This window comes from Myotis daubentonii, chromosome 16, assembly GCF_963259705.1.
Source record: "Myotis daubentonii chromosome 16, mMyoDau2.1, whole genome shotgun sequence".
In the NCBI taxonomy this organism is placed as follows: Eukaryota; Metazoa; Chordata; class Mammalia; order Chiroptera; family Vespertilionidae; genus Myotis; species Myotis daubentonii.
This window is the reverse complement of record NC_081855.1, coordinates 21,808,819-21,834,862: the sequence shown is the minus strand read 5'-3', so window position 1 is coordinate 21,834,862 and position 26,044 is coordinate 21,808,819. Positions and strand designations below refer to the sequence as shown.

The 26,044-nt window shown below is 53.0% G+C and overlaps 2 protein-coding genes and 1 long non-coding RNA gene across 5 annotated transcripts in view; 2 read left to right on the top strand and 1 right to left on the bottom strand.

Moving 5' to 3' along the window:
• Nucleotides 1-20,278, bottom strand: CCDC92B (coiled-coil domain containing 92B). Its single transcript, XM_059669115.1, has 4 exons — nucleotides 20,020-20,278; nucleotides 10,513-10,665; nucleotides 6,675-6,722; nucleotides 1-3,934 (listed from the first exon to the last, which is right to left on the bottom strand). Exons 2-4 carry the CDS (start codon nucleotides 10,640-10,642, stop codon nucleotides 3,357-3,359), a joined length of 756 nt encoding a protein of 251 aa, XP_059525098.1. The 5' UTR covers nucleotides 10,643-10,665; nucleotides 20,020-20,278; the 3' UTR covers nucleotides 1-3,356.
• LOC132218219 (uncharacterized) lies at nucleotides 15,311-24,279 on the top strand. Of its 2 annotated transcripts, none has more exons than XR_009449114.1 (3): nucleotides 15,311-15,572; nucleotides 22,197-22,363; nucleotides 23,455-24,279. It is a non-coding gene; the product is annotated as an uncharacterized LOC132218219 (long non-coding RNA). The 2 variants fall into 2 exon arrangements; XR_009449113.1 differs by lacking the exon at nucleotides 15,311-15,572 and adding an exon at nucleotides 21,495-21,661.
• Nucleotides 24,280-25,356: 1,077 nt separating this feature from the next.
• The window catches only part of RAP1GAP2 (RAP1 GTPase activating protein 2), a 216,144-nt gene continuing 215,456 nt past the window's right edge, over nucleotides 25,357-26,044 (top strand). The window contains exon 1 of one of the 2 annotated variants that reach the window (XM_059669104.1): nucleotides 25,357-25,464. In XM_059669104.1, the coding sequence (XP_059525087.1) occupies nucleotides 25,415-25,464 (50 nt within the window). In that variant the 5' untranslated portion in view covers nucleotides 25,357-25,414. The remainder of the gene's footprint in view (nucleotides 25,465-26,044) is intronic. The other variant, XM_059669102.1, reaches the window with a different exon arrangement.

Genomic DNA, 26,044 nt, shown 5'->3' with positions numbered 1-26,044 from the left:
ATTTTTCAGATATTTTATTAAGAATAAGGCATATGACAGTCACCCCTAAAGCACAGGGCTCTATTTCTGTGGGTGAGTGAATACACTCTGAAAAGCATTGGATTAAAAAGCACAGCCAACAGAGTTTGGAGCAGGAAGCCTGTGCCCTGCCCGTCCCCCAGTCAAGGCTGGCACCTCAGTGACCAGTGCTGAGATCCCCAGCTCTCTGCCCTGAGATGCTCCTCCACACCCCTGGCCTCCTTCCTCTCCACAAGGAGGCCTCCACTCTGCTGCTTATTTGGGGAAGGCGCACCCCATTTCAGCCTTGAACTGACTCCCCAAACTGCAGGCCACTGCGGGGAGGAGATGGGGAGGCAGGGGTACAGATGCTCATACTGCAGTCCTCCTTCCTGGGCCCCTCCATTCTTGGGGAGTGGCTGCAGCTCCCAGTAGGGCCCCTGACTGTCCATGTCAACACGCTCCTCCCCCAGTAAGGAAGAGGGGAGAAGACAGGATCCTTTCCCCTCTAGTCACCTATGCATTCCAGGGGTTGGCAGGAGGGGGTCTTCCTTTGGCAGGGTGGGTCCCCCAGGCTAGAGGATGGGGAGGGCCAGAAGCTGAGGGTAGGGCCTCTCCCAGGCCCCAAGGCTGAGCTTTGGCGCCTTGAAGCCAAGGGCAGGCCACTGATTCTAGTCGCACTCGGCTGCCCTGAGGGTTTTGTTCCAAACCCAGGGCAGGGCCTAGAGATGGAGGGAAGTCTCTAGCCCAGGAGAGGGAGGGGAAAGGGAATGTGTTAAAATTGGAACCCTGTGTCTGCCTCAGCCCCTCCTCCAGCTTGCTGAGTGGAGTGGGAAGGGTTGTCTTATTTCCTTTCCCAGGCTGAGAGTTGAGTCAGCCGCCCCAGCACTCAGAACCTTTCATCTGGGGGATCTCCAAGCACCCCCACAAACAATTAAGTGTCATTATTTCTGCTTGTTAGAAGAGGGACAGGAGTGGGAAGTTGCTGATGGGGGTCCCTTGGGGAGAGGCAGGCAGGTCACCTGAGGATCCCAGGGGGGAGGGCTGATAGGGATCCCCAGATAGACACCTTGGGTTCAGGAGGGAAGGGGGAAGAGGGCTATTGCTATAGAGCTGGGTCGGGGGGAGGCAGGGTGGGGAAGCTATGGCTTTCAGTGGGTGGGTGGACGGACAAAGTATTTCACCATCTCTAGAAGAATCGACGCAACAAAGTCACCCTGTTCACCCCAGAAGTGTGGTTGTGGAAGATGGAGGTTTGGGGGGGCACCTCCAGAAAGGCACCCTTTCCCTCCTCTCCACAGTCCTCTGGCTCCTGCAAGTGGGTGCAGCCGAGAGAGGAGAGGCCTCCTTCACAGTCACCCGTGAAAGGGAGGTGAGGGCATGAGGGAACATCGAGTCACACACTCGAGGGGAGACACGGAGGGCAGAGGCACAAGCACAGAGGCTGGGGAGGGGAGGGACAAGGGCAGGCAGAGCAAGGACCCTAGGCCACTGCTGGGACCCGAGTGAGACGGGAGAGCACTGTCTGTCCCAGTGCCCACACCGTGGCCTCTGCGTCCCAGAGGCTGCACACCTAGACCAGGCTGGTTATTGCTGTGGTCCCAGCGGATCCCAGTGTGGTGGGCTGGGGAGGGCGCTGTGTCCGTGTGGGCTGGGAGTGTGCTCACGGGCTTTGCTTCCTGCTGGTCTCCCACTCCCTCCAATATGGAGTGGAAGAGGATATGATTGGGGCCTTCCTCTTCTTCAAGGGGCCTGTGATGACAGAAGCATGCATCTCCCCTAGAGATGAGCTCTGCTCGCCCTGGCTGGTTTGGCTCAGTGGCTAGAGCATCGGCCGGGGGACTGACGGGTCCGGGTTCCATCCCCAGTAGGGGGCGTGCAGGAGGCAGCTGATCAATGACTCTCTCATCATTGATGTTTCTACCTCTCTCTCCCTTCCTCTCTGAAATCAGTAAAGATATATTTTTAAAAAAGAAGATTGGCTCTGCTCTCTGTCATGGCTCCCTGGGTAAACACACACAATGCTGGGCCTCAGGCAGGGCCAGGCTCTGCCAGGATGGGGTGTGAGTGAGGCAAAGGCCTCTCTGCCACATGCGCCCCCCTCTGCAGTCCCCGGAAGACCTCACAGGCACTTAGGACCCAGGACAGAGGAAGGATGGCTTGGGGTGGTGGCTCTAGAGGTTTTTCTTTCCAGGCTGGGCTTGGGGTGAGAGCAACGAGCTGGGCTGGAAACTGCCTTTGGTCTTGAGAGCGGGCAGGGGAGAAAGGCAGGGAGCAGGTGGGGCATTCCACTCTCTATGGCGCCACTCCGCACCCTAGACAGAAGGTCCCTGACGCCACACCACGGCCAGGTCTGATAGCACTGGAGGCCTCCCTGGAGGGGCCGGCTGGGGACTTCCTCCCCAGCAAACCCAAACATCTATCAACTGCCACTTCCAAGAAGCTGGGCAAAATTAGCACCAATAAACAGGACCAGGAACCTCCCAGGGCCCAGGGCGCCTCAGGTCCCCAGCTACCTCCTGAAGGCAGTTTCTGCCCCTCCATAGGTCTGGCTGTCCCTGGCTTCCCCAGGGCAGCCCCCAGTCTACACCCCTCAGTGGGCATCCTGTGGAGGACCACGCTGGAGACAGCGCTAGACGGGGCTCTGCCGCCAAACCCATCCTAATCCTAAGGGTCTGTGGGTGCCGCCTGCCAGAAGTGCAAACTTCCCTCGGCCATGCGTCCCCACCAGAGACTCTGGGAGGAGGTGTCTTCTAAAGCGTTAGGTGCTCACCTGTACGGACCTACCAGCGGGATCGGGGAGGAGAAGCGGCTCCGAGGAAAAGGTCCAGCCGGTAGCCCCTGAACCCGAGCCTCTCCTAGTTGGAAGGCTTGGAGGGAAGGACAGCCGTGCGGGGCTGGGGAGGCCGCGGGGTGGGGAGGATGGAGCTGGAAGGCATAGGGGTGATAAGTGCCACTCGGGTTCCTTACATAGACCAGCCCAGCCTTCCCCCGGGGCCAAACGATTGTCAGCTTTCCGGGACGGGGTGACCCTCGCCCCCTCCCCTCCCAGCGGCAGGGTGGGGACCAGAGGAGGAGCAATATTGCGAGTCCTGTACAGAGAGGGCGCGCTCGCTGAGCCCCGCGGAGGAACTCCTTCGCGGGAGGGGGGAGCTCGAAGCTTCGGAAACGTTGGGAAATACAAAAGGCGGGGCGGTTGGAAGGGATGGAGGGAGCGGGGCTGCCTCAGCTGGATCCCTGGAACCGGACCGGCTTCCTCGCCCTTCCCAGCCCCCGGACCGCGTTTCTAGCCGGGGCCGAGTTTCTAGCCGGGGGCCGGCCTCCCGCCCTCCCTCCCCGACGCCCCGCCTACCCCGCGCCTACTCCGGGGCCCCGGGCGCACTGGGCGCAGCGGGCGGGTAGGCTAGGTCCGGGGGCTCCAGGGGAGGCGGCTGGCGCGGGCTGCGGCCGCTGGGCCGCGGGGGCCTCCGGGCACAGAGGAAGAGCGCTGGGTCGGGCATGGGCTCGGCGTCGTCCAGGGCGCAGGCCGCGCGGTCCCAGGCGGCCCAGTCCCGGCCGGGGCCCTTGGCGGCGGCCTCCGTGGCCGGCGGGCGGCGAGCCCGCTGTGCGCGCCGGCGGGGCCGGGGCTCGGCGGCGGCGCCCGGGCCGGGGCGCGGGGTCTGCAGTCTCTGGCGCGCCGCGTGCAGCTGGCAGGAGAGGTAGGCGGCCGCCTCGGTGTGCTTCTGCAGCTCGGTGCCCAGCACGGTGGCGCGGTGGCTGCGGCGGCGCAGCTCCTCCAGGAAGCGGCGCTCCTCGGCGCGCAGGCTGCAGCGCAGCGCCGACACCAGCGCCTCGCGCTGCGCCACCTCCCGCCGCAGCTCGGAGTTGGCCGCCGCCCGCGCCGCCAGCTGCGACTCCAGCGCGCGGCACTTGCTCTCCAGCTCCCGGGACGCCTCCTCTGGAAAAGGCGGGAGAGAGAGAGGTGATGGTGCAGACACTTCACCCCTCCTCCCGACGAAGCCCTGCGACTCCCCAGCTACATGCACGTCCGGCCCGCTGCCTCGCGCTCCCCAAGGCCTTCCTTTTTCTTCCCCAGGCCTTTCGCCCATCCTGCCCTCTGCTTGCCCTCCCCTCTAATTCTTGAGGTTTCAGTTTAAATGCAAAACTGTCCTTATTCATTTATTTGCCCCACAAGTATTCGTCGAGCCTTTGCTGTGTGCGCTGTGTCAAGCACAGGGGCTACGTAGATAAGAAAACATCATAGCCCAGCCCGCCTGGCTCAGTGGTTGAGCATCGACCTATAAACCAGGAGGTCACGGTTCGATTCCGGCCAGGGCACATGCCTGGGTTATGGGCTAGAAGATCCTCAGTGTGGGGCATGCAGGAGGCAGCCGATCAATGATTCTCTCTCATTATTGTTGTTTCTACTAGTATCTCTCTTTCCCTCTCCTTTCCTCTCTGAAATCAATAAGAATATATTTAAAAAAATAAAGAAAACATCATAAGCAAGCATAGTGGGAGAGGTATAGGACATAATTACAAATATGAGAGTCATATGTGATGTGCCAGTGCCATGACTGACAGGAGAAGATGACCTAATCAGGGAAGGCTCAGTAGAAGAGTGACATGGGCTAGGATCTGAAAGATGAATGGGAGTTAGGTACACAGTGCAGAGAGGAGAGGCGGAGCTGGGGGCAGAGGAACAACGTGTACAAAAGCCCTGTGGCAGCAGAGACCTGCAAGAGGTGAGGACTGTTAGGACGGGGGTGGAAGGGTGGGGGGTGAGGGTGGGGGAGGGTGGGGGGGAGGGGGGGTGGGCATGAACCTGGCTTCATGGAGAGAGTTTGTTACATTTTCTAATATTTTGTTTACTTTATTGCTTGCCTTTGCCTACTGCATTGGGTTTCAACCCAGGATATCCAATCTTTTGGCGGGGAACCATCCAGTGAGCTTTAGAAAAGTTTCCAGGGCCCTGTCAAAGACCAGTCGAATCAGAACCTCTGGGCTGGAACCTGGGAAGTGGCACTCCTTAAATCTTCCCAGGTGGTTCTAATGGACCTTCCGAGTTGAGGACCCATGTTTCCTGGATCATTAGCTTCATTTCAGCTGGAACAGTATCTCAGGATTGGCACATGTGAGTGAGTGTAGGGACATAGATTGATGAGAGCGACAAAAAAGTAGGTACATGGTGACTCTGGAATGGATATGAAAGCACTTGGTGATTTTCACAGAAAAAGAGGACACAGAGAGCTCTCAAGCCCACTGAGCGAGAAGATAAAAAGTAGGACACTGGGGCAGTGCCTTGAGCCCAGGTGACCCCCAAAGCTCTTCCAGAGTAAGGGTAGTAGGTGGAATGAAAGCTGCTGTTGTCACACAGCTACCCTTACTGGTGTCTGGGGTGTGTAACCCTGCCACCAAGCACCTAGGCACCAAGAAGTTGCCCATAGTTGCCACTTAAGAAATGGGCAGAATTCCTGCAAATCTCTAACTGCTTAGATCTGTATGCACACATACCCAAAACCATCTGTAAGGCTCCTAACATTTTGCCTTAAATTTCCAGCTTCCCCACCCCTAACTCTTGATCTATAAGCAGCACATCAATATGCAGGGAGGCCATTCTTACTCTCTCCTGGCTAAGAAAGACTACTTCTGTGATTCATTTTTAGTTAAGCATTTACGGAATCCCTATCCATGTCAGGTAATGTGTCCTGTACTTTGAGACAATAGGCATTACCCAGGCCCTAATTCTCAGAGATCATATAATCGGGTGCTTAAGATACCAACAATGCAGCCCTTTCCATTTTTTAATGTTTTTAAAATACATTTTTATTGATTTCAGAGAGGAAGGGAGAGGGAGAGAGAGATAGAAAATTCAATCATGAGAATCATTGATTGGTTGCCTCCATCACGTCCCCTGCTGGGGATGGAGCTGGAAACCGGGCATGTGCCCTGACCACATCCAACCATGACCTGGTTCAGAGGTCAATGTTCAACGTTCGTAGGGAGCCACACCGGCCAGGCCCCCTTCCATTAAAGAAAAAGTTTTATTTCTGATAAAAATGACAACATAAAATTTTTATCATCCTATCAATTTTTAAGTGTACAGTTCAGTAGTGTTAAGTATACAGATCTCTAGAACTTTTTTATCTTGCAAAACTGAAACTCTATACCCCAAGAGTACCATCTCCCCACCTCACCTGCCATTTAATGGGTGAACTAGTAACCTGTAAAAAAAAAATCTTTTAGTGGGGAAATATTTGGGGCCGGGGAATTGTAAAATGAAGGATTTGCTAATGTGTCTTGTGTCAACTTTCTCTTCTGAACTCAGTTCCTTGAAGTCAAAGACCCCATATTGTCATTGTGTTGCATCTTGACACTCAGCATCTTGGAGGATACGGACACTGATCATGAGAATCATTTGTGCAAGGATGGGAAGGATGGGGGAGGTAGGTCACAGAGAGGAATTAATTCAGCCCGGACCTACTGGACACCATCTCCTACCTGCTTTCATTTTCCTACTTTCGCCAGGAACACAGATACAGGGCGCTGTGCACGGTGGTGCAGGCTGTTCACTGCACACGTGGGGCTGACATCCTGCGCTGTGCTCACCCAGTCTGCACTGGGACATGGAAGGCTTGGAGGGGAAAGGTGACCTGTTGGGCCCCATGGCACCTCCCCACCAGTCATCCTTCTCTTACCTTGCTGGTGAGATTGGGCCTCTCTCATCTCCAGGTCACGGGTCAGTTCTGGGGGGAAGAGAAAAGAAAAGGCAGGTGCGTGTGTGTGTGTGTATCAGGAAATCACAGCTCAGTGAAAGTGGCAATAAGGATCCTTAGAAACCATCCAAATCACACCCTCCACACCCACTGTACGACAGCCCAGCTCAGGGAAGAGATGAAGAGGTACCAAGGCATAGCCTGAGCCTGATCTACCTCATTCAGAGCCCAGAGGTCTTTGGGTGCAAGCTTTGTGGCTTAGATTTGGGAGTTAGTTCAGCCCTGGTGGGACAGAGGAGCCTGGCTTGCTTTTGGGGCTGGGAAGGATTTGCTTCTTCCCGGGGATGATGTACAAATATTTAACATGCCACCCAATCAGAGTTGGTCTGAAGGACCCCCTACTGCGCAGGGCACAGACTTTTTTTTATAGCAAAGGTGACAATTTATTGTGAAACAAGCAGACTCCCACGTGGGTAGGGAGGAAGAGTCCCCGGGTACAGACTCTTTAGTGTTTAGTTGGTGGATCCAGGAAGGCTGGAGTGTCCAGGCTGGGCTGCTGGGTGCCACTGGAGGGGGATTCAAGGTAATGGCTCTTTACCAATAGGACACGTGTTTCACTGTTTTCACAGCCAGTACTGCTGTGCCAATGTTATTTTTTGAACATTAGCCCTGCCCCTTTCCCAGCCCTGTTCTGCCAGGCTCCACAAGGCAGGGAGAGGGGCTTCAAGGAGGACAGCGCCACCTGGTGATGAAAAGCCTGCAGGGCTCTTGGAACCACGTGTGTGGCTTGGCGCTGAGGGGGTCGGGCAGCCAAGGGGCCCGCCAAGGGTGCTAGTAGAGGGGCAGTTTCCTCCTGGGCACTGCTGGCAGCCCAGCCATCCCTCTCCCCCTGCCTGTCTTCCCAGCCCCATTCCTTACATCCCAGAAAGCCCTATCCCTCAGCCAGCTGAGTTTGATCATTTTTCTAGCCCTACCCCAACTCCCCGACTCCCCCAGTAGCTGGGAAAGGGACAGGAGGGAACTGGGGACCTACAGCTGCCCATGGGAGGCACCTTCTCAGGAGCACCTTTGTGTACCCGTGAACCTGGGGGTGAGAGAAGGGTGCACATCTCTGGGACCACCTCTGCAGCAGCACCTACAGAGACAGCCTTGTGGGTCCGCTGCTGCCCCTCCTCTCTGCCCTCACCCAGCTCTTCTAGAGAAACAGGGGCTTTGCTGGAGGTGCCTTCCCTGGGGAGGCCAGCTGTTGCTAGGAGACAGAGAGCTGGGGTGTCTGGGCTTTTTGCTATGACCTGAGCCTGAACCTCCTCCCTGAGGCTCTGATGCCTCCATCCCCAGGGCTTCCTGGGGCCAAGTTGGCCCCTCCTCCAAGGGCCCTGCATTGTAGCTCAAGGGAACCTGGAGTAGGCTCAGGGACACAGCCCAGGGATTTCAGCTCTGCCGCTCACTCCCGGTGGACTGGTTTCTCTTCGGCCCTTAACCATGGGAATTGGGGGAGGGGAGATGAATCTCAGCTGGGCCCCCTGTCCCCATCCATCAATTCTCCCTGCTCACCTTCTGGTCAGAGTTCCCTCAGTTTAGATGAGCATGCTGTGAGGTCAGATACACTGTGACCTTGGGCCAGTGACAACACCTTTCTGAGGCCCAGTTTTCTCATCTGCAAAATGGGGACAAAATTGCTCCTGCCTCACAAGGGGCTGGTGCTGGGACTGAGGGAAACGGAGGGCTGAATACGTAGGGGTAGTTCCCTTTATTATCCCGCTGCCCTGCCACCTAGAACACACTCATCCCCCTCTCAAGCCCTCCATTCTGAGTCTTCATCTCTTTTTGGCAGGCTCTCCCAGTACTCTGCCTCCTTGGTTCCTACACCGGCCCCTCCATCGCCCATCCCCTTCCGGGCCCTCTAGAACAAGCATGTCAAACTCGAGGCCTAATGAGGCATGCGGCCTGCCGGCCATGAGTTTGACAGGCTGGCTCTAGAATCTCCTTTAAAAAACAACAACACGAAACAAACAAAATCTCTTTTGTTCTGCTCTCTTCTCCTCACTCCCCCACCCCTTGGAGGGAGGGCCTTATTCAGTCATTTCAGCCCCCTGAGTGGCTGCCCCAGGCCAGCTCAGAGTTATTTTTATCTCCTTAATCAATAACCTACAGGCTGCGGGCCCACACCCATCTCAGAAGGATGATGGGGGCCGAGGGCACTCTGTTCCTGCCTGTTATACTTTCTTGGATCCTGGCCTGTGTCCTGAGTGGAAGGACCCAGGTCTTTAGAATTAGGGCAAAACAAAAAGAAACTAGAGGAAGAGCTGTAGGGTCTGAGGGTTCGCTCATCTCAATTTTCCTTTAATGTTATTGCAACGAAAAGGGGCATCAGGCAGGGATGAGTCAGTGTGGGGCTGGCGCTGCTGCCACGCAGGCTTTGGGGGAGACTGCGGGGAGCCTGGCCTTGGACTGTGGCAGCTGAACCTGCACATGGAGTGGGAGGAGGCTGTTGGGGTGGAGAGTCAGGACGACCGGTTTTTCCTGACAAAGTGAGAAGCCAGGCAGGTGGCTCTGGCCTCAGTTTCCCTCTAGGGAATGGAGAACCTCCCATGAGCGCGGGCTGGAGGGGAGAGAGAAGTCTTGGGGAAAGGATATGCAGAAAGCTGTAGAGGCACGAAGGATGGGAAGTCTAGAGATCTGGGTTCTAATCCTAGTCCTGCCATTAACATACTGTGTGATTCTCTCTCTCTCTCTGGGCCTCAATTTACCTACTTGTACAATGAGGAGGCTGGGCTGTTCCAGCTGAGACATCCTGGCTCTGAAGCCTGGACTTGGAGACTCGGCCTGGGTGAGCACTTGGGCCAGAGCCAGGCCTCGGAGAGGGCCGGCCAGGAGGTCAGGCCTGGGATTTAGCTTTGTCTTCAGTGCTTTCCTCTGCCCTGCTCACAAATCCAATCTGTTGCCAAGTCCTTTCCTTCCATCTGCTTCCCACTGGCCCTCCCCTTCCGTTCCCCCTTCATCTCTCCTCTGGACCAGTTCCTCAGCCCTGTCACTAGCCTCCCTGTGCCCCTCTCCCACCAGTTCATCTTCCACACAGCTGCTGAGTTTCGTAATGCAGCCCCAAACCTTCAGTGACTCCCGCCACGCAGGAGGACAGGCCAAACTTCTTAGCTGTATTTGTCAAGATCCTCCGTGATCTGGCTCCAGCCCCATTTCTCACCAGGCTCCTTTAAGCTCAGCTTTATCCATGAAACAGAACTTTTCCTAAGCGTTTAGTTTCCTACCTATGGACTTTGCCATGCTGTTTGGAATGTTCCCTCCCCCCCATTCCCCCGTAACAACTCAGCATGTCCACATCTTACTCAGCCTGCGGGAGTGGAAATGCTTCCTTCCTCTGGGGCCTGGGATGCCTGTCTCCTCCTTTATCACCCCCCGCCCCCCGCCCCCGCAAGCTGGAGATGGTCTTGCCAAAGAACTCCCATCAGCCCTCTTCATTTTCTGTTACCTTAATACTCTCCCTGTGTGTGTGTCTCCCCAACTAGACTGAGGTTTCTTAGGGCTGGAAGGTGCTTGATGAAGACTTATTAGAAGGGGACAGGAAATTCCCAGGAATGGTTCCCAGGTTTCCCTCTGCTACCGAATCAGAGCCCTTTGCCCTGAAGACTCAGTTTCCTCATTGAGAAAAACGGGTGATGAACACCCACCTGACAGGACTGTTCTGAAGCTTGTGGGGCTCACAGTGGACACCCCATCAGAGACAATGACTGTGATGATGACAGTTGCCCCTGCTGCCACCCCCCCCCCCCGCCCCCGTCGCAGCCATCCCTCCTGGCCTCACCTGAGCAGCGTTTCTGCAGCCTCAGGATTTCCAGGTGCAGGTCTCGCAGCAGGGCCATCTGCTCTTTTTTCAGGAAGCTGATGTGGCGTTGCACGCTCTGGATCTGATGCTCTAGGGACACGGTATCCATGGCAACCCAGGCCTGGGACTCACCTGGGGAGGATGACAAGGTGAACTCACATCTTCTGGGCCCATCTGCCCTGCCCATCCACAGATCCCTCACAGTCGCCTCCAATCTGGGGTCCTGTGGTCACCAGGTAGACGGTTTTGCCACGGAGGCCATTTCCCCTGTATTTACTCACCAAAGCTTCATAAACAAGTGGGGGTGTTGGCAGGGAAGTATAGTTATTCCCATTTAGCAGATGAAGAAACAGAGGCCCAGAGGGAAATGGCCTCACTCCCTGCCCCAAGGCCTCTTCTACTTCTCAGGGAGGAAAACCAATGGAGCATCAGTCAGTAAAGAGAAGCAGAGACGGGCTCTAGCTGCTTCTTAAGCAGCTGTGTGACTTCGGGCAAATCCTCTCCCTGCCTGGGCTCTTGGTTTTCTCGTAGAAGAACCCTGAGGTCTCTTCCCGCTCCGCCATCCTGCAAGCGTTCCAGCTCAAGGGTGACCGCCGCCTGGCAGGGCAGCAGGCGCCCTCTCCCAGTTCAACTCCATTCTCTGACTTAACCTCAAGCAGGGCTCTGGGCTCTTCCAGGTCAGAGGAAGATCTGATAAGTGTTTCACCAACATTGACTGACTCTGTGGGCTGAAGGCAGGTGGTAGAGTCCCCTTTAAGCGAGGAATAGGAGGGGGTGCTAAGGAGACCCATGTGGTGAATCCACGGTGGAACTTAAGACACTGATGGGAGGGGGAGATTTGCATCCCTGAGTCCTGTGGATGGCCTGGCCTTTCAGCTCTCCTGCTGGCTCCACCCCTTTCCCAGGGAGTCTCTCCAGTGGTGATGCGCATCCTGAGAAGCTGAGGCAAAGGGTAGTGGAGGCCGTGACCTCCGGAGGACTCAGAGCTCAGGCCTTCTCTGCCAGGGCCTCCCTAAGCTTTTGAAGGACCTGCCCCCACCTGTCTCAGGAATTCCCTGGGCAGTGGAGAGGGAGGGTAGTTGATGGGCGGCTCTAGTCAACAAATGCTCCCCTCCAGAATGGCTTCCATGTAAGTCTCTGCAACTCCACAATTTTATTTGTAGGGTCACACCAAGCAGGTCCACCGGACACCCTCACGTTCATAGGCTTCTCTTTCTGGGCTCCCTTCCCTCGTACCCGCCTGACCCCCCTGGTCCAACCAAATAGGCCGATCACTTCAGTAGAGGCGGCCCTTTGGCCTGTGAGAATCACTGGCCTCGTTTACTGACCATCTGCTATGTTTAAACAACTTTATACACATTATCTCACTTCTGCCAACCACTCCTCAGTAGGTATGACCCCACCCATTTCACAAACAAACAGACTCAGAGCTGAAGTGGCCCGGGCCAGTTCACATGGCCAGAAAGTTGTGGCAGGCCCAATTCTCCAACCAAATCTTTTGAATCCAAAGAAGATTCTCAATATTTATAATGAGGACAATCTTGGGTTTGAATCCTGGGTCTTTCAGTTACCTGCTGTATGATTTAGAGCAAGAAAGTTAACCTCTCTAAAGCTTCTCCCTCCCCCCACCCCCCAGCTAAAATGAGGCTACTAATAGTAATCATGAGGATTAAGTGAGATTAAAAAGGGTAGAACACTCATCACAGGACGGGGTCAGTCAGTGCTACATCTCTTCTCGTTTCTGTTAAATGTGTGAGGAGGTTAATCCCTGTCTTGATTTGCCTATCTCTCCATCATTCATTCATTCAGTGAGTTACTATTGCCAATTGCTGTGCTGGTTACGGAAAAACACTGATAAACAAAACAAAATCCTTGCCCTCATGAGCTCCCAGGGCTAAGGGGAGAGAATCAAACAAACAAAAAGTGCATCACACAAATAATAATACAAGTAAGTTTACAATTACAATTTGTGATGGGTGCCATGAAAGAAACCTACAGTGTAATATGAAAGAAGGTCTCTGAGAAAGTGATTGTAGAACGAGACCTCATGGCAGACAGAATTCTAAATGGGTCCAGTATTCCCAGGCCCAGGTGGTCATGCTCTCCTACATTATCTCCCCGCCTTGGGTGTGGGTGGGACTGAGAATTTGAGATTTCACTCCTGTGATTAGGTTTATGACAGAGGAGAAAGGATTGTGCAGGTGTAATTAAGGTCTCCAATCAGTTGCTCTGAGTTAATCAAAAGGAAGATTATTCTGGGCGGGTGAGTTCAAAGGGCCGTTACTGAATGAAGAGATTTGAAGCCTGAGAAAAGTTCTGTTGCTGGCCTTGAAGAGGTAACCGGCCACACTGTGAGTGATAACGGAGGAAGCCACATGCAAGGACCTGAGAGAGGCCACTAGCAGCTGGGGACGGCCCCAGGCTGACCGCTACCAAGACCAAGGGGCTCCAGTCCTACAACCGCAAGGAACTCAATTCTGCTAACAGCCTAAGTGATCTTAGAAGTGGCTCTCTCCCCCGTTGAGCCTTCAGATGAGGATGTAGCTGGTCTTAACTTCAGCCTTGTGAGATCCTGAGCAGAGGACCTAGGAAGTGCCAGACTCCTGATCCTTGGAGACTGAGAAAATCCATGTGTGTTGTTTTAAGCCAGTTTGTGGTAATTTGTTATGCAGCAGCAGAAAAGTGAGAGACTTCAAGGAGGGGTAGGAGTTAGTCAGAAGAGTACAGGGAAGAGCGTCTCAAACAGGAACAGCACTTGTGAAGGCCCAGAGGTAGGATAATGACAGCTGACATTTATTGAGGGCCTACTAGAAGCGAAGCCCTATGTGTTGAGGGCTTCACATGGCCTTTTTGAGAAACAGCGACATTGCCAATTGCTGATGAAGGCTGATGTGTAAGGTACTGGGGGGAGGGTTGCAGGAAGTGAGGTTAGCAAGGAAAGGATCACACAGGGTCTTGTAAACTATGTTACAAATTGTGGATTAATACTAAGTGAATTGGGGTAGGAGGATTTTAGCTAGTGAGGGACATGAGTTGCATTTTTAAAACATCACTGTGGTTGCTGTGGGGAGGGCAGATTAGAGAGGACAAAGTGGATACTGGGAGATCAGCTGGGTGAATGTAGCACTGGTTCAGGTGAGAGATGATGGAGGCCTGGGCCAGATGATGAAGATGGAGATGAAGAGAAGTTCCAGGCATATTTTTGGGGTAGAATTGGCAGGACATGGGGATGGATTGGATCAGCGATTTTCAACATATTCTTTTAAGGTTTCTTTTTTAAAAAATTTGATTAAAAAAAATTTTTTTTAAGGGAGGAAGGGAGAGGGAGAGAGATATAGAAACATCAATGATGAGAGATAATCATCGATTGGCTGCCTCCTCCATGCCCCACACTGGGGATCAAGTCTGCAACCAGGGCACGTGCCTTGTCTGGGCATCAAACCGTGACCTCCTGGTTCATAGGTCGGTGCTCAACCACTGAGACATGCCAGCTGGGCTTCAACCTTTTTCATTTCATGGCACACATACAGTAAAATTCTGCAGCACACCAAAAAAAATATATTTTTTCTGATCTGACAAAACAAATAGGTATGATTTTGATTCATTCACACCATATGGCTATTGTGTTGGCTGTTGTCATTTTTTTTTAATTGGACAGTCTAACTAGTCAGGTATTGCATGTTTTAAACATGCTTGCGGCAGGCCAGTTGAAAATCGCTGGGTTAGGTCACGATAAGAGGAATACGCGGGTGTTTAACAGTTCTCAGCACTGGGGAAGTCAAGTAGGAAGGCACGTTTGCTGGATCTCCCCCATTCCTCACCTTTCACATTGGACCTCTTCCCTAATCACTCCTAAGGCGGTCCTGTCCAAAGCCATGGCTGTAAATTCTGTTTCTATGTTGACCTGAGCACTAGACAGACTATCTACGACATCCATCTGGCTGTCTCACAGGTCCCTCAAACTGTAAGTCCCAGTCCTGGGCTCTCACGGTCACTCCTGCAAACCTGCTCTGGCCTACTGTTTGCCATCTGGATAAACAGCCCTCCAGTTGCCTCTTCACCAGTTGCTCAGGACAAATGACTAGGAGCCATCTTTCATTCCTTTCCTCACATTCCACAGCCAACCCATCTGCAAATCCTGCTGGCTCTACCTTCAAAAAACTTCCTCAATCCGGCCAGTTCTCACTGTCCCTATTGTGTTCCCCTAGTCCCCGTCCCCACCATCCCGCGGGTGTAACGTTGCAGTAGCCTCCATCTGGCTTCTCGCTTCCACTCTTGTCCTTGTTTTCCGTGCAGCAGCCAGAGTTCCTTTAGCAAATCTGATCAGCTCACCCCATCCCTCACTCTACACCCTCCCAAGGGCTTCCTATCCCACTTAAAGCCAAATCCAAAGGTCTCACCAGACCCTACCCAATGGCCCCTGGCTCTGTTTACCCTCATCTCCTGCTGTTCTCCCACAGTTGGCTCCACCCCAGCCTCCTTGGCCTCCGCGCTGTTTCTTGACTGTGCCAAGCACCTTGCCCCAGGGACTGGGCATGCACCGTCCCCTCTGCCAGGATGCCCTTTGCCGAGATGCCCTGGTGGCCCATCTCTCCCTGCGTTCGGGACTCTGTTCAAAGGTCACATAATCAGGGTCCTTCTCTGGTTATTTGATTTAAAATAGACCCACCCCTCTGTCACTCTCCACTCCCTTAACCGGCATTGCTTTTCTTCCAGGAATTTATCACCACCTGCATATATTACATTTTTGTTTACTGTCTGGTTCCCTTGCCAGATTGTTGGCAACACAAGATGAAGGACTGTTTTGTTCCCTAGTACCCAGGACAGAATCTGGCACATAGGAGATATCCTGTAAAATATCGGTAGAGTGCACGAGAGAGTGAATTTGTGGAGCTGGGTGAACGGATGTGGAGGGGCCGATTTACAGCGAAGGTGAGATCCAGCCTGTTAGATCTGGCATGCTCAAGAGACCTCAGACAAGGAGAAACAGATGTGAAGAGGGCAGGCAAATATACTGATGCATTACTCGGGAGGAACAGGTGAGCCGTGTCTGCGCTTTTGTCTGTCTGTGTTGGGTTATGTGTGCCTGTGTGTCTGTATATGCATCTGAGCCCGTGTCCATGCCGGAAGGAGTACATGTATGTGTGCATGCGTGTGTGTGCGTTGCGTCTCTTTAATCTACGTGTCTGCTGTGTGCACAACTGGAGGATGAAGGTGTGTGGGCCTGTGCTTACGGTGAAGAGAGAAAATGTCTGTTCCCAGCTGCTGAAATGCAAATGTTTCAGGGAAGAGTCAACGCTCTTTCCACACAGCCCTGGAGACTGGCCCCTGGCCCCAGTGACAGACTGAGCCAACCAGCTGTTTCCATGCCTTCCCAGAATGGCTTGTGTATTTGCTTCCAACGAGGCAGGTGCTCTCCTCAGGGCAGAAATTGGGGTCACAAGCGATCTTGGCAAATACACTTTCTTAAACGTTATTGTTTAGTTTGTTTTGGGGAGGGTGGGAGATGGAGGTGGGGAGGGGAAACCAGGGCCAACACGGATCTCTGTGTGTGGCTGGGGAGCCACATGTGCTTGGAAAACCCAACTCAGAAAAATGTCAGGTTTCCACACACAGATGTAGTCCTGGAACCTCCCAGCTTCGGGACCTCGTGTCTGAGGACAAGGCCCAGGCCAGCAGCGGCAGCTAAGGGGTAGGAGCTATCAGCTCCATCGTCTTCCCACAGCCAGCCTGAGATGCCCAAGCTCCCAGGGTGAAGTGAGAAGGTCTCTCACCCCGGTCCGCTGTCCTGGCTACCTCAGGAACTGCACTGTTCCTGCTGCCCACCTTCTCCCCGCGCTCCTACCTCTTTGTTTTAATTTTCCAGCTGGATGGAGAAGGTTCATTTTAAAGAACTGTCATCAAGAATAAAAAAGGACCTGCAACACAGGCTTCACAATTTATACAGTTAATTCCAAGTACTTTGGACATGTCTCTCGTCTATCTGAAAGAAAGTTCTAGGAGCATTTGAAATCTTGCTTCCCTGGCATGTCATCTGTTTGGCTCAAATAAACTCAAATCAAGTAAAAGAAAGAAGAAAGAGAGAGAGAGAGGGGGGGGGAGAGAGAAGGAAGGAAGAAAGAAAGGAGGAAATGAAGGAAGGAAGGAAGGAAGGAAGGAAGGAAGAAAGAAAGAAAGGAAGAAAGAAAGGAAGGAAGGAAGGGAGGGAGGGAGAGAGGGAGGGAGGAAGGTACAAATGTTTTCCCCTTAGGGAAGTTGGTGGGCAGAGCCTTCTGTGCTCAGGTCCCCAACCCCAGACAGTGTCAGGTGTGGGAGCCCTCTGACCCTGACACAACTGTGACGCTCTAAGGCCTAAGCCCCTGATCCCTGAAAAAGACATCACCTCCTGCTTGGCTCTTTAGAGCTTTCGGGTGCCCACTCTCCTCCCCAGCTATCTCCCTACAGCTGACCTGGTAAAGTAGGAACTTGCGGTCCTCTCCCCTCCCCAGTTCCTATAGTTCTTTGCATTGGCAGAACCACAGGAAGTACAGAATCACAGCACTCAGGGCTCTGAAGGGTCTTCATCATCATCTCAATCAGTGATTTTCAAATTTGCTCCATAGAACCCCAGAGTTCTGCAGAGGGTTCTCTGATGTTGCCGAAAGGGTTGGGGGAAAGGGCAGGGCTCGAGGCTTTGCTGTCCTCACCCCTCTGTTATATGGTGGGTTTGTGCAGACAAATTCATCGGAGAAAAGGCTTCTGCTAACCAGAAGCTTGAAAACCACTGTCATAGTCCAAACTTCTTTTGGGAGGCTAACTACTCCCCTCCCTTAGTCTGTTCAATGTCCCCGAGCCTCGGCTGCCCCCACCTCTCCCTCAGGCAGATGCAGTGACTGGGAGGAACCAGAGCTAGGCCTCTAGCCTTTTGCTTGCATGGACTCTGCAATGTCTGCCACCCTTACCCCTGCTGCTTCTCTTGTCCCAGTTTCTATTTCATTCTTAGTATTTCTTTTCTCTTTAGGACTGAAAATATTTATTCAGTCAACAAATATTCTTGCACTGTTCTAAATACTCACCCACATTTTGTTAAAAATTTTAAGTATGCCTTCTTGTTTCAAGGAGAATGTTAAAGTTATTTTTATCATTCTAATTGCCAGGGGAGGTATATTAGATAGGACAGGCATGGTAATAAATGAATAAGTAAATGAATTTAAAATGTTCTGTACTTTTCTTCTTTTTTTAAAATATATATTTTTTATTGATTTCTGAGAGGAAGGGAGAGGGAGAGTTAGAAACATCAATGATGAGAGAATCATTGATCGGCTGTCTCCTGCACACCCTCTACTGGGGACCGGGCCAGAAACCCAGGCATGTAACCAGGAATCAACCCATGACCTCCTGGTTAATAGGTCGATACTAAACCGCTGGGCACACCAGCCGGGCTGTTCTTTACTTTTCTTACTTGTTATTCCTTTTAACTACCTGACTCTGAGGACTGGGGTAGGAGGGAAAGCAAGAACTCAAAAAGTCTTTCTCAGACATGGATGCACAGGTAATAATACTTAAAATAATTACTAGAGGCCCAATGCATGAAATTCACGCACTCAGGAGGGTCCCTCAGCCCGGCCTGAGCCCTCTCGCAGTCTGGGAGCCCTCGGGGGATGTCCAACTGACGGCTTAGGCCCACTCCCCTAAGCCAGCAGTCGGACATCCTTAGTGCTGCTGCGGTGGGAGAGGCCCCCCACTCCCCCCCTGGCAGCTGCGCTCACCAGTCGTGAGCCTGGCTCAGGGCTTCTGTGGGAGTGCACTGACCACCAGGGGGCAGCTCCTGCATTGAGCATCTGCCCCCTGGTGGTCAGTACACGTCATAGCAACCGGTCATTCTGCTGTTTGGTTGATTTGCGTATCACTCTTTTATTATATAGGATTACTGCACAGATAATAACACTTATAATGATAATAACATATTTTTTAAAATATATTTTAATGATTTTTTACAGAGAGGAAGGGAGGGGTATAGAGAGTTAGAAACATCGATCAGCTGCCTCCTGCACACCTCCTACTGGGGATGTGCCCACAACCAAGGTACATGCCCTTGACCAGAATCGAACCTGGGACCCTTGAGTCCGCAGGCCAACACTCTATCCACTGAGCCAAACCGGTTAGGGCGATAATAATATTAATAATAATAAATGGCTGGCACTGTTCTTAGCATTTTACACATATTAATTCATTTATCTTCATAAGAGCCCCACAAGAAGGTTCTGTTAGTACTCCATAGATGAGGAAACAGAAGCTCAGAGGGGTTAAGTGGTTTGCCCCATATACACAACTGACAGTGTCTCGCAACTTGGAGCACTCACTGGCATTTACCCTAAGGCCCTTCACAATCTAGATTCGGCCCACACTTGCAGTCTGATCCTCTCCTCTTTTGGATTCTACCTCTTGCTGCTCTCACAACAAACTCTCCTCATACCCATGAACATCCCTCCTTTACTATTCCCCATCCTATCTTTACCTCCTTAAACCTCTGAAGGATGCTCACATGCGGAAAGTCTTCCCTGACCCCCACCAAGCTGAAATGCATCTCTTCTGCCACTGTGTTCCCCAAGCATCCACCAGGCATCACTGTGTGTGTGTGTGTGTGTGTGTGTGTGTGTGTGTGTGTGTGTGTGTGTGTGTGTGTCTGCCTTTCTGTCTGGCTTCTGCTCTGAGCAATAAGCTTCCTGAGGACAGGGCTTTGTCTCCGGGAATTCCTTGATGAAGCAGGAGCACAAGGAATGTTGGTGAAACAGGCAGAAGGAGTGGAGCGCTATTGGCAATCACCAGGGCAAGTGAGCGCACGTATTAAAAAACAATTACTCCCTTCATTCTCAGGTCCTTGGCTCTCCCGGGAATTTGAGTTGGGAACAAGAAGTCAGCTCTAGACAAATGTCTGAGACGCTGTAAGGTGGGGTCACTGGACTAGTTAGTGGTGGAGCCACATTCTCTAGGGGTCTCCTGGTCCTCTCCACTCCAGACCCTCCTCCTCCAATACCCCCGGGTCATGGCTCCCCCCTCCACTGAAGACCGCAGGACCCCCAACCCCAGCAAAGCAGAGGACCCAGGAGCACGGGAGTGGGCCGTACAGGGAAACTGGAGCTCCCACCCACTTCAGTCTTGATGTTCTGCCCTGATTACGCCTCCAATATGACTCCCTGAGAGAGGGGGGGCATGTGGAGACGGAGGGAGCCGGGGAAGAGAGGTACCAGGGAGGACAGGGAAAGGCAGGCAGAAGGAATGATGTGTGTGGCAGGAGGTGGCAAGAGGTAGTGGTGGCTTGACCTCGGCTGCTCTGGACTCTCCGCCAGGGCCGGGAAGGGTCCGAGTCTGGGCGGTGGAGGACAACTTCTGCCAGCAGCCCGCGGGTCCTGTCCGCCTCCCGCGCGCTGCGGTGCCCAGCCCCACGCCAGCGCTGCCGCGAGGGAACACCTCGGCGCCCACCCCCACGCCCACCGGCCTCCTCACCTTCAGGACCTGCGGGAGCGACAGGCCAGAGGAGCCCGGGTCCGCGGGCTGGGTGCGGGGAGGAGCTCTTCTTCCCCACGCTAGCTGCGCCCCGGGTTCCGCAGCGCCCGCCCGGGCTGCGGCGCCATCAGCTGCTTCGAGGCTGCGGGGCGGTGGGGTCGGGGCTCCGGGGGCTCTGGGGCGCCGAAGGGGGGTCCCGGGCTGCCTCCAGGCGTAAACACCCAGCAACGTGACCGGAACTGGCGAACGAGCAGTAGGGGGGAGCTGAGGGGGCGGGAGAGATAAGGGGGAGGGGAGGGACCTGGGACTGGCGGGGAGGGGCCATGGGCGGGGCCGGGGTGGCGGGGGGGGGAAGGGAGGCTGGCGGCGCGCTATCGGGAGAGGGGCGGGGGAACCTGGGGAGCCCCAGGAGCCAGGTCTAAGGACCCCGGAGGGCCGCCGGAACTCGAGAAGCTGGCTTTGGCTGGGAGCTGGAGGGAAACCTGGGGAACCCGCCTGCCGCTTGGCGAGCAAGGGCGCGGCGGGCGGATCAGCACCGCGGACAGCGCACAGACAGGCAGGCCGGCATCCGCTGGGCCCCTCTGCCTACTCCCCGGCATAGGAACCACAGACAGTGCCCCCCTGGCCCAGGGAAGAGTTGGGTGGGAGGTGAGCTGACCAGGGTTCAGGAAACCTACCTTGTGCCTAGTTGGCAGCAAAGCTGCCACAGGCCTCTCACTGGCTGTATGACCTTGGGTGCATCCCATCACCTCTCTGGGTCCCAGTTGATAAAACAGCCTCTTTCTTTACGTGAAGGTGCCAAAAGCCAAGAGGAGAAGCTTTAAAAATGCTGAAAGCCAAGCCCTAGCCGGCTTGGTTCAGTGGGTAGAGCGCCAGCCTGCGGACTGAAGGGTCCCAGGTTTGATTCTAGCCAAGGGCACATGCCTGGGTTGCGGCTGGATCCCCAGAGGGGGGCGTGCAGGAGCCAGTGAATCAATGATTCTCTCTCATCATTAATGTTTTTATCTCTCTCCTTCTCTCTTCCCCTCTGAAATCAATAAAGAAAAATATTTTAAAAAAAGACCTCTGAAGTCCAGAACGTTGGTGTTGATCCTTTTTCACTGCACATGGAAGGCTTCTAAAACCAGGCTGCTTGGCTTCTAATTCTGGCTCTGTCAATACCTTCCTCCTCCCTGGGCCTCAGTCTCCTCATCCATAAAATGGGATAATGATGGTCTATGCAGCTCATGAGATCTTTGGGTTGTTGTGAGGATTAAATGAGTTTATAGTAAAATGCTTAAAACATGCTGCGATCTCATTAGTTATCCGTGCTCATGATAGCAAGATATCAGGTGACATTGTGTGAGTGGCTGGTGGCTCAGAGCTCCCCCTGGGTAAGTCATTTCAGGGAAAAGCACGTGGACTCTGCCAACAGGATCTTTTTGTGAGTGTCATGAGGTTAGAATGAAAGGGTTTTGTAAAGTGCATGCGAATGGGATTGTTATGACTAAGCCCCAACTGTTATTCTCCTTGATCTGTATCAAGATGGGTCCTGTGACTCCGGCTTTTCACCACCTAAAAAAACAACTCCAGATGCCTGTCTGAGGGGTGGCCCTGCCTGTTCTTGGGAGAGGGTCCTGCCTGGCCACAGAAGAGCTCTCAGGTGGGCATGAAAGGCCTGGCCTCTGGGGCTGCCCTCGGGACTCTTACAACATCTTTGGCCGAAAAAATACTCACAGTTGAAACAACAAAAACATGCGCACAAATCACTCATAGAACCACTAAAATCAATGAGCCTGCAGAGCTGAGAGATGGCCCTGTGAAGGCAGGGCTAGGGAATGGACTGGGGGGCCAGCAGACTAAAGGGTACGTCTTTAGAGGAGGTTAACAATCAGTCAGTCAATACATAGAATTATGTTGAACAAGACTGACTGCATGGCACTCTACCTGAAGTTGTGGGGAGACCCAGAGATGCATTATAAAATATGGAGATGATGACAATAAGAATTAACATTTATCAAGTACTTTCTATGTACCAGGCAATCTATTGACTATTGTTAAAACATTCCCCCCCCCCCAATTTTCAACATTAAACTTATAACAAAGTCAATACAAACTAAAATGTATAGTAAGTATATATCTCACTTCAGAAGTAACCATTATTTTGAGTTGAGCACTTTATCCATTTCATCTCATAGAAACTTCAGAGAAACCCTATTGGAAATTTAACACCACCCACTTTGTAAGCAGTGGAGCCAGGATTCAAATCCCAGTCCAGTCAAGGTCCGAGGTGAGCTTCATCAGGTCCCTCAGCGAAGAGATGAATCTACTTGTGGCAGAAAACACCCATGAGCTTTACGGGAAGGTAAGAGCCATGAATACCAGTTAAGAGAGTGAGTTTGGGGTGACAGAGAAGGCCTTGAGGCTCCCTCCATCTCTTCATGATAGCTTTGAATACTAACTTTTTTTTTTTTTACTCCTCACCTGAAATTTTTTCCATTAATTTTTAGAGAAAGTGGAAGAGAGAAGGACAGACAAAGAGGAACATCAATGTGAGAGAAGCACATCGATTGGTTGCTTCCTGCACACACCCTGACCAGGGCCTGGGCTAGGGAGGAGCCTGCAACTGAGGTACGTGCCCTTGACCAAAATTGAACCCAGGACCCTTGGTCCGCAGGCCAACTCTCTGTCCACTGAACCAAACTAGCTAGGGCAGAATACTGACTTTAAAAAATATTTATATTTTTTATTGATTTCAGAGAGGAAGGTAGAGAGAGATAGAAACATCAATGATGAGAGAGAATGATTGATTGGCTGCCTCCTGCACAATCCACACTGGGGATCAAGCCTGCAATCTGGGCATGTGCCCTGACCAGGAATCGAACCGTGACCTCCTGGTTCTTGGGTCGATGCTTAACCACTGGGAAACACCAGCCAGGCTCTTCCAGATTTTTCAACAAATATATGAATGTACTCGTTCTATTTGGTAATTTTTTTTTCACTTTAAAATGTATTTTTTTAAAAAAATTGAGATATAATTGACATAGTGTCAAGTGTAATACACAATGATTCGATATTTGTAATATGTCATGAAAGGATCACTACAATAAGTCTTGTTAACATCCATCACTATACGTAGTTAAAAATGTTTTTTTGTGTGTGATCTGCTCTCTTAACAACTTTCAGTTATGCCAGGTAGTATTATTAACTATAGTCACCATGCTTACAACAAAATATATCTCGATTTTTTCATGCCAATAAAGTCTTTCTTAGTAGCTGTATAATATCGCATCATATGGACAAGCTTCTTTTAAAAAAAATTTAAACATTTTTAGTTGACTTTTTAGAGAGAGGAAGGTAGGAAGAGAGAGAGAGAGAGAGAGAGAGAGATTTGTTGTTCCATTTATTTATGCACTCATTGGTTGATTCTTGTGTGTGCCTGTGTGCCCTGACCAGGGATGGAACCTGCAACCCTGGAGCATCAGGACGACAACCCAACTACCTAAGCACGCGGCCAGGGCTGGACAAGCTTCTTAACTAATCTCCAATTTGACTTCTGTGTTGTTCCCAGTTTTATTCTATCGAAAACAATGCTGCAGTGGACATTCTGCTACAGAGACCCCCTTTCACGTTTCTAATTATGTTCTTAGGATGAATTTCAAGGAGAGAAATCAAGAAACATGCACATTTGATGGCTTTTCATCAGAGTGTCAAATTGCCATGCACAAGGGTGATCAATTTATTCTCCAAGCTCACTCACAATTAAGAGTGTCCACTTCCCTTCTCCATACAAACCTATGTGGGGGTAGTTAAAAAACAATCAATGGGCCCAGCCGGCATGGCTCAGTGGTTGAGCGTCGACCTGTGGACCAGGAGGTCATGGTTCGATTCCCTGTCAGGACACATGCCCGGATTATGAGCTCGCTCCCCAATGTGGGGCGTGCAGGAGGCAGCCGATCAATGATTCTCTCTCATTATTGGTGTTTCTGTCTCCCTCACCCTCTCCCTTCCTCTTTGGAATAAATAAAAATGTATTCAAACAAACAAACAAACAAACAAACACAAAACAGCCCTAGCTGGTTTGGCTCAGTGGATAGAGCATCTGCCTGTGGACTGAAGCATCCCAGATTCGATTCCAGTCAAGGGCACATGCCCCGGTTGCAGGCTCCATCCCCAGTGGGGGGCGTGCAGGAGGCAGCCGATCAATGATTCTGTCTCATCATTGATGTTTCTATCTCTCCCTCTCCCTTTCTTTCTGAAATCAATAAAAATATATTAAACACACACACACACACACACACACACACACACACACACACTCTATAATTCCAAATTTGACAAGAAAAAACAACACAGTTAACGTTTCACGTGTTGAACACTGGGGAGGGCACCTATGGATATAACGACAAATGTCAGTAGCCTTTGGATCCCCCTGCACACTTTCCCAGTGCTCCCGGGAATGGCCACAGACCCCAGGAAGAAGGTAAGCTCCCAGGTCTTCACTTTGGGGCCAGGTTCTGTCCCCTCTGCCTCGGTTTCCCTCTTGCAAAGGATGTGGGCTGTCCTGGTATTGGAAGCACGTGAGTTGGAAGGACAATGTTCAGACAAATGCTCATACTAACAAACGTTTCTAAAACTCAGCTCCTTCAAACCAGGCTTGACACGCATGGTCCCATGGTGCCTTGGGCCAGGCTGGTCTCTGCGATACTGCAGGAATGAACGGGTTCCTGGGGTGCAGGGGGCTGAAGGCTTGGGAGGAGCTGGTCCTAGTATTGGCAGCGAGCCCCGCCAATGCCATTCTGTTTTAAATATGGTCACCTTAACATGTTTTAACCATCTGTGGGGGCACATCAGCCTTGGTTTTAAGCATTTAGAGTAGTTTAGTTTGTACGCATATCTTCCTAGGGAGGCGGAACGGGTGTCCCAGGGAGTAAGGCAGAGGCGGAGTAAGTAGATCGCCTCCAGTCACTCAGCAAGCCAGGCGCCCCTCACGGTGGAACCTGGAGAACCTGACTCCTCGCCCAGGGCTCCAGACACCAGCTCTTCTGCGCCCCCCGCCAGCGGGGCCGGGGCGGGGGGCGGAGGGGGGGGGAAGGCAGGGAGAGGGTGGAAGGTGGTCGTCCGGGCGGAGGCGCGCGGTGACCCAGCCCCAGTCGGATCCAGCGGGGACCGGGCGGGCGGCACCCGGGTGGGGGTGGCGGGGGAGGCGGGGGAGAGGGGAGATGAGCGCCGATCACGCCGCACAGCCCGGCTCCGGCCCGCGTCGCCTCGCGCCCGCCCCGCCCCTCCCCGCTCGCCGGTCCCCGCGCCGCACCCCGCGACGGCGAGCGCGCCCTCGGCACTGGCCTGCGGCAGCCGGAGCCGCCTCCGCCGTGCGGCCCCGCGGGCGGGGAGAGGGCGGCCGGCCGGGCGAGGCATGGCGGGCCGCGGGACGCCGGGGGAGAAGCGCTGGCAGCTGGTGCGCTGGTGAGTGGGCGCCGGGGGTGGGGGCCTTGGGGCGGGCTCGGGAAGCAGCAGGGCCACAGGCGCAAAGTTTCTTCTGGAGCTGAGGCTTCGGGCCGGTGGTAGGGAGAGGCGCTGGCTGCCGGCTCACAAGCATCCCGCGTCCCCGCGTCCGCGCGCGCGCTCTTTGCGGCTCTCCAGGTAGTTAGGCGCTGGGACCCAGGACCAGGTCCCTGACGTCAGGCTGCAGTGGCTCTCAACCTTCCTAACGCCGCGACCCGTTAATACAGTTCCTCATGCAGTGACCCCCAATTTCATTATTACAAATAGCACATAATTAAAGCAGTGATTAATCACAAAAACAATATGTAATTATATATGTGTTTTCCGATGGTCTTAGGCGACCCCTGTGAAAGGGTCGTTCGACCCTCAAAGGGGTCGCGACCCACAGGTTGAGAACCTCTAAAGTTTAGAGGGTCCCGGGTCCCCCTTCCACAGGCTCCTCCTCAGGGCTTCCTTCCCTTCCTTCCCTTTCCTTCCCCCCACTTCGCTTTTCTATTTTTGCAGTGGGGGTCCCCCTCCTACCTGCATTACTTCTGCTGCT

What these genes read in the sequence shown, in the direction of transcription:
- CCDC92B (XM_059669115.1), bottom strand. Translation starts at nt 10,642, where the DNA reads ATGGATACCGTGTCCCTAGAGCATCAGATCCAGAGCGTGCAACGCCAC. An exon ending in GCTGCAGAAACGCTGCTCAG is followed by an intron (nt 6,723 to 10,512) that starts GTGAGGCCAGGA and finishes TCTTCCCCCCAG; the next exon opens with AACTGACCCGTGACCTGGAG. An exon ending in GGCCCAATCTCACCAGCAAG is followed by an intron (nt 3,935 to 6,674) that starts GTAAGAGAAGGA and finishes CGCCTTTTCCAG; the next exon opens with AGGAGGCGTCCCGGGAGCTG.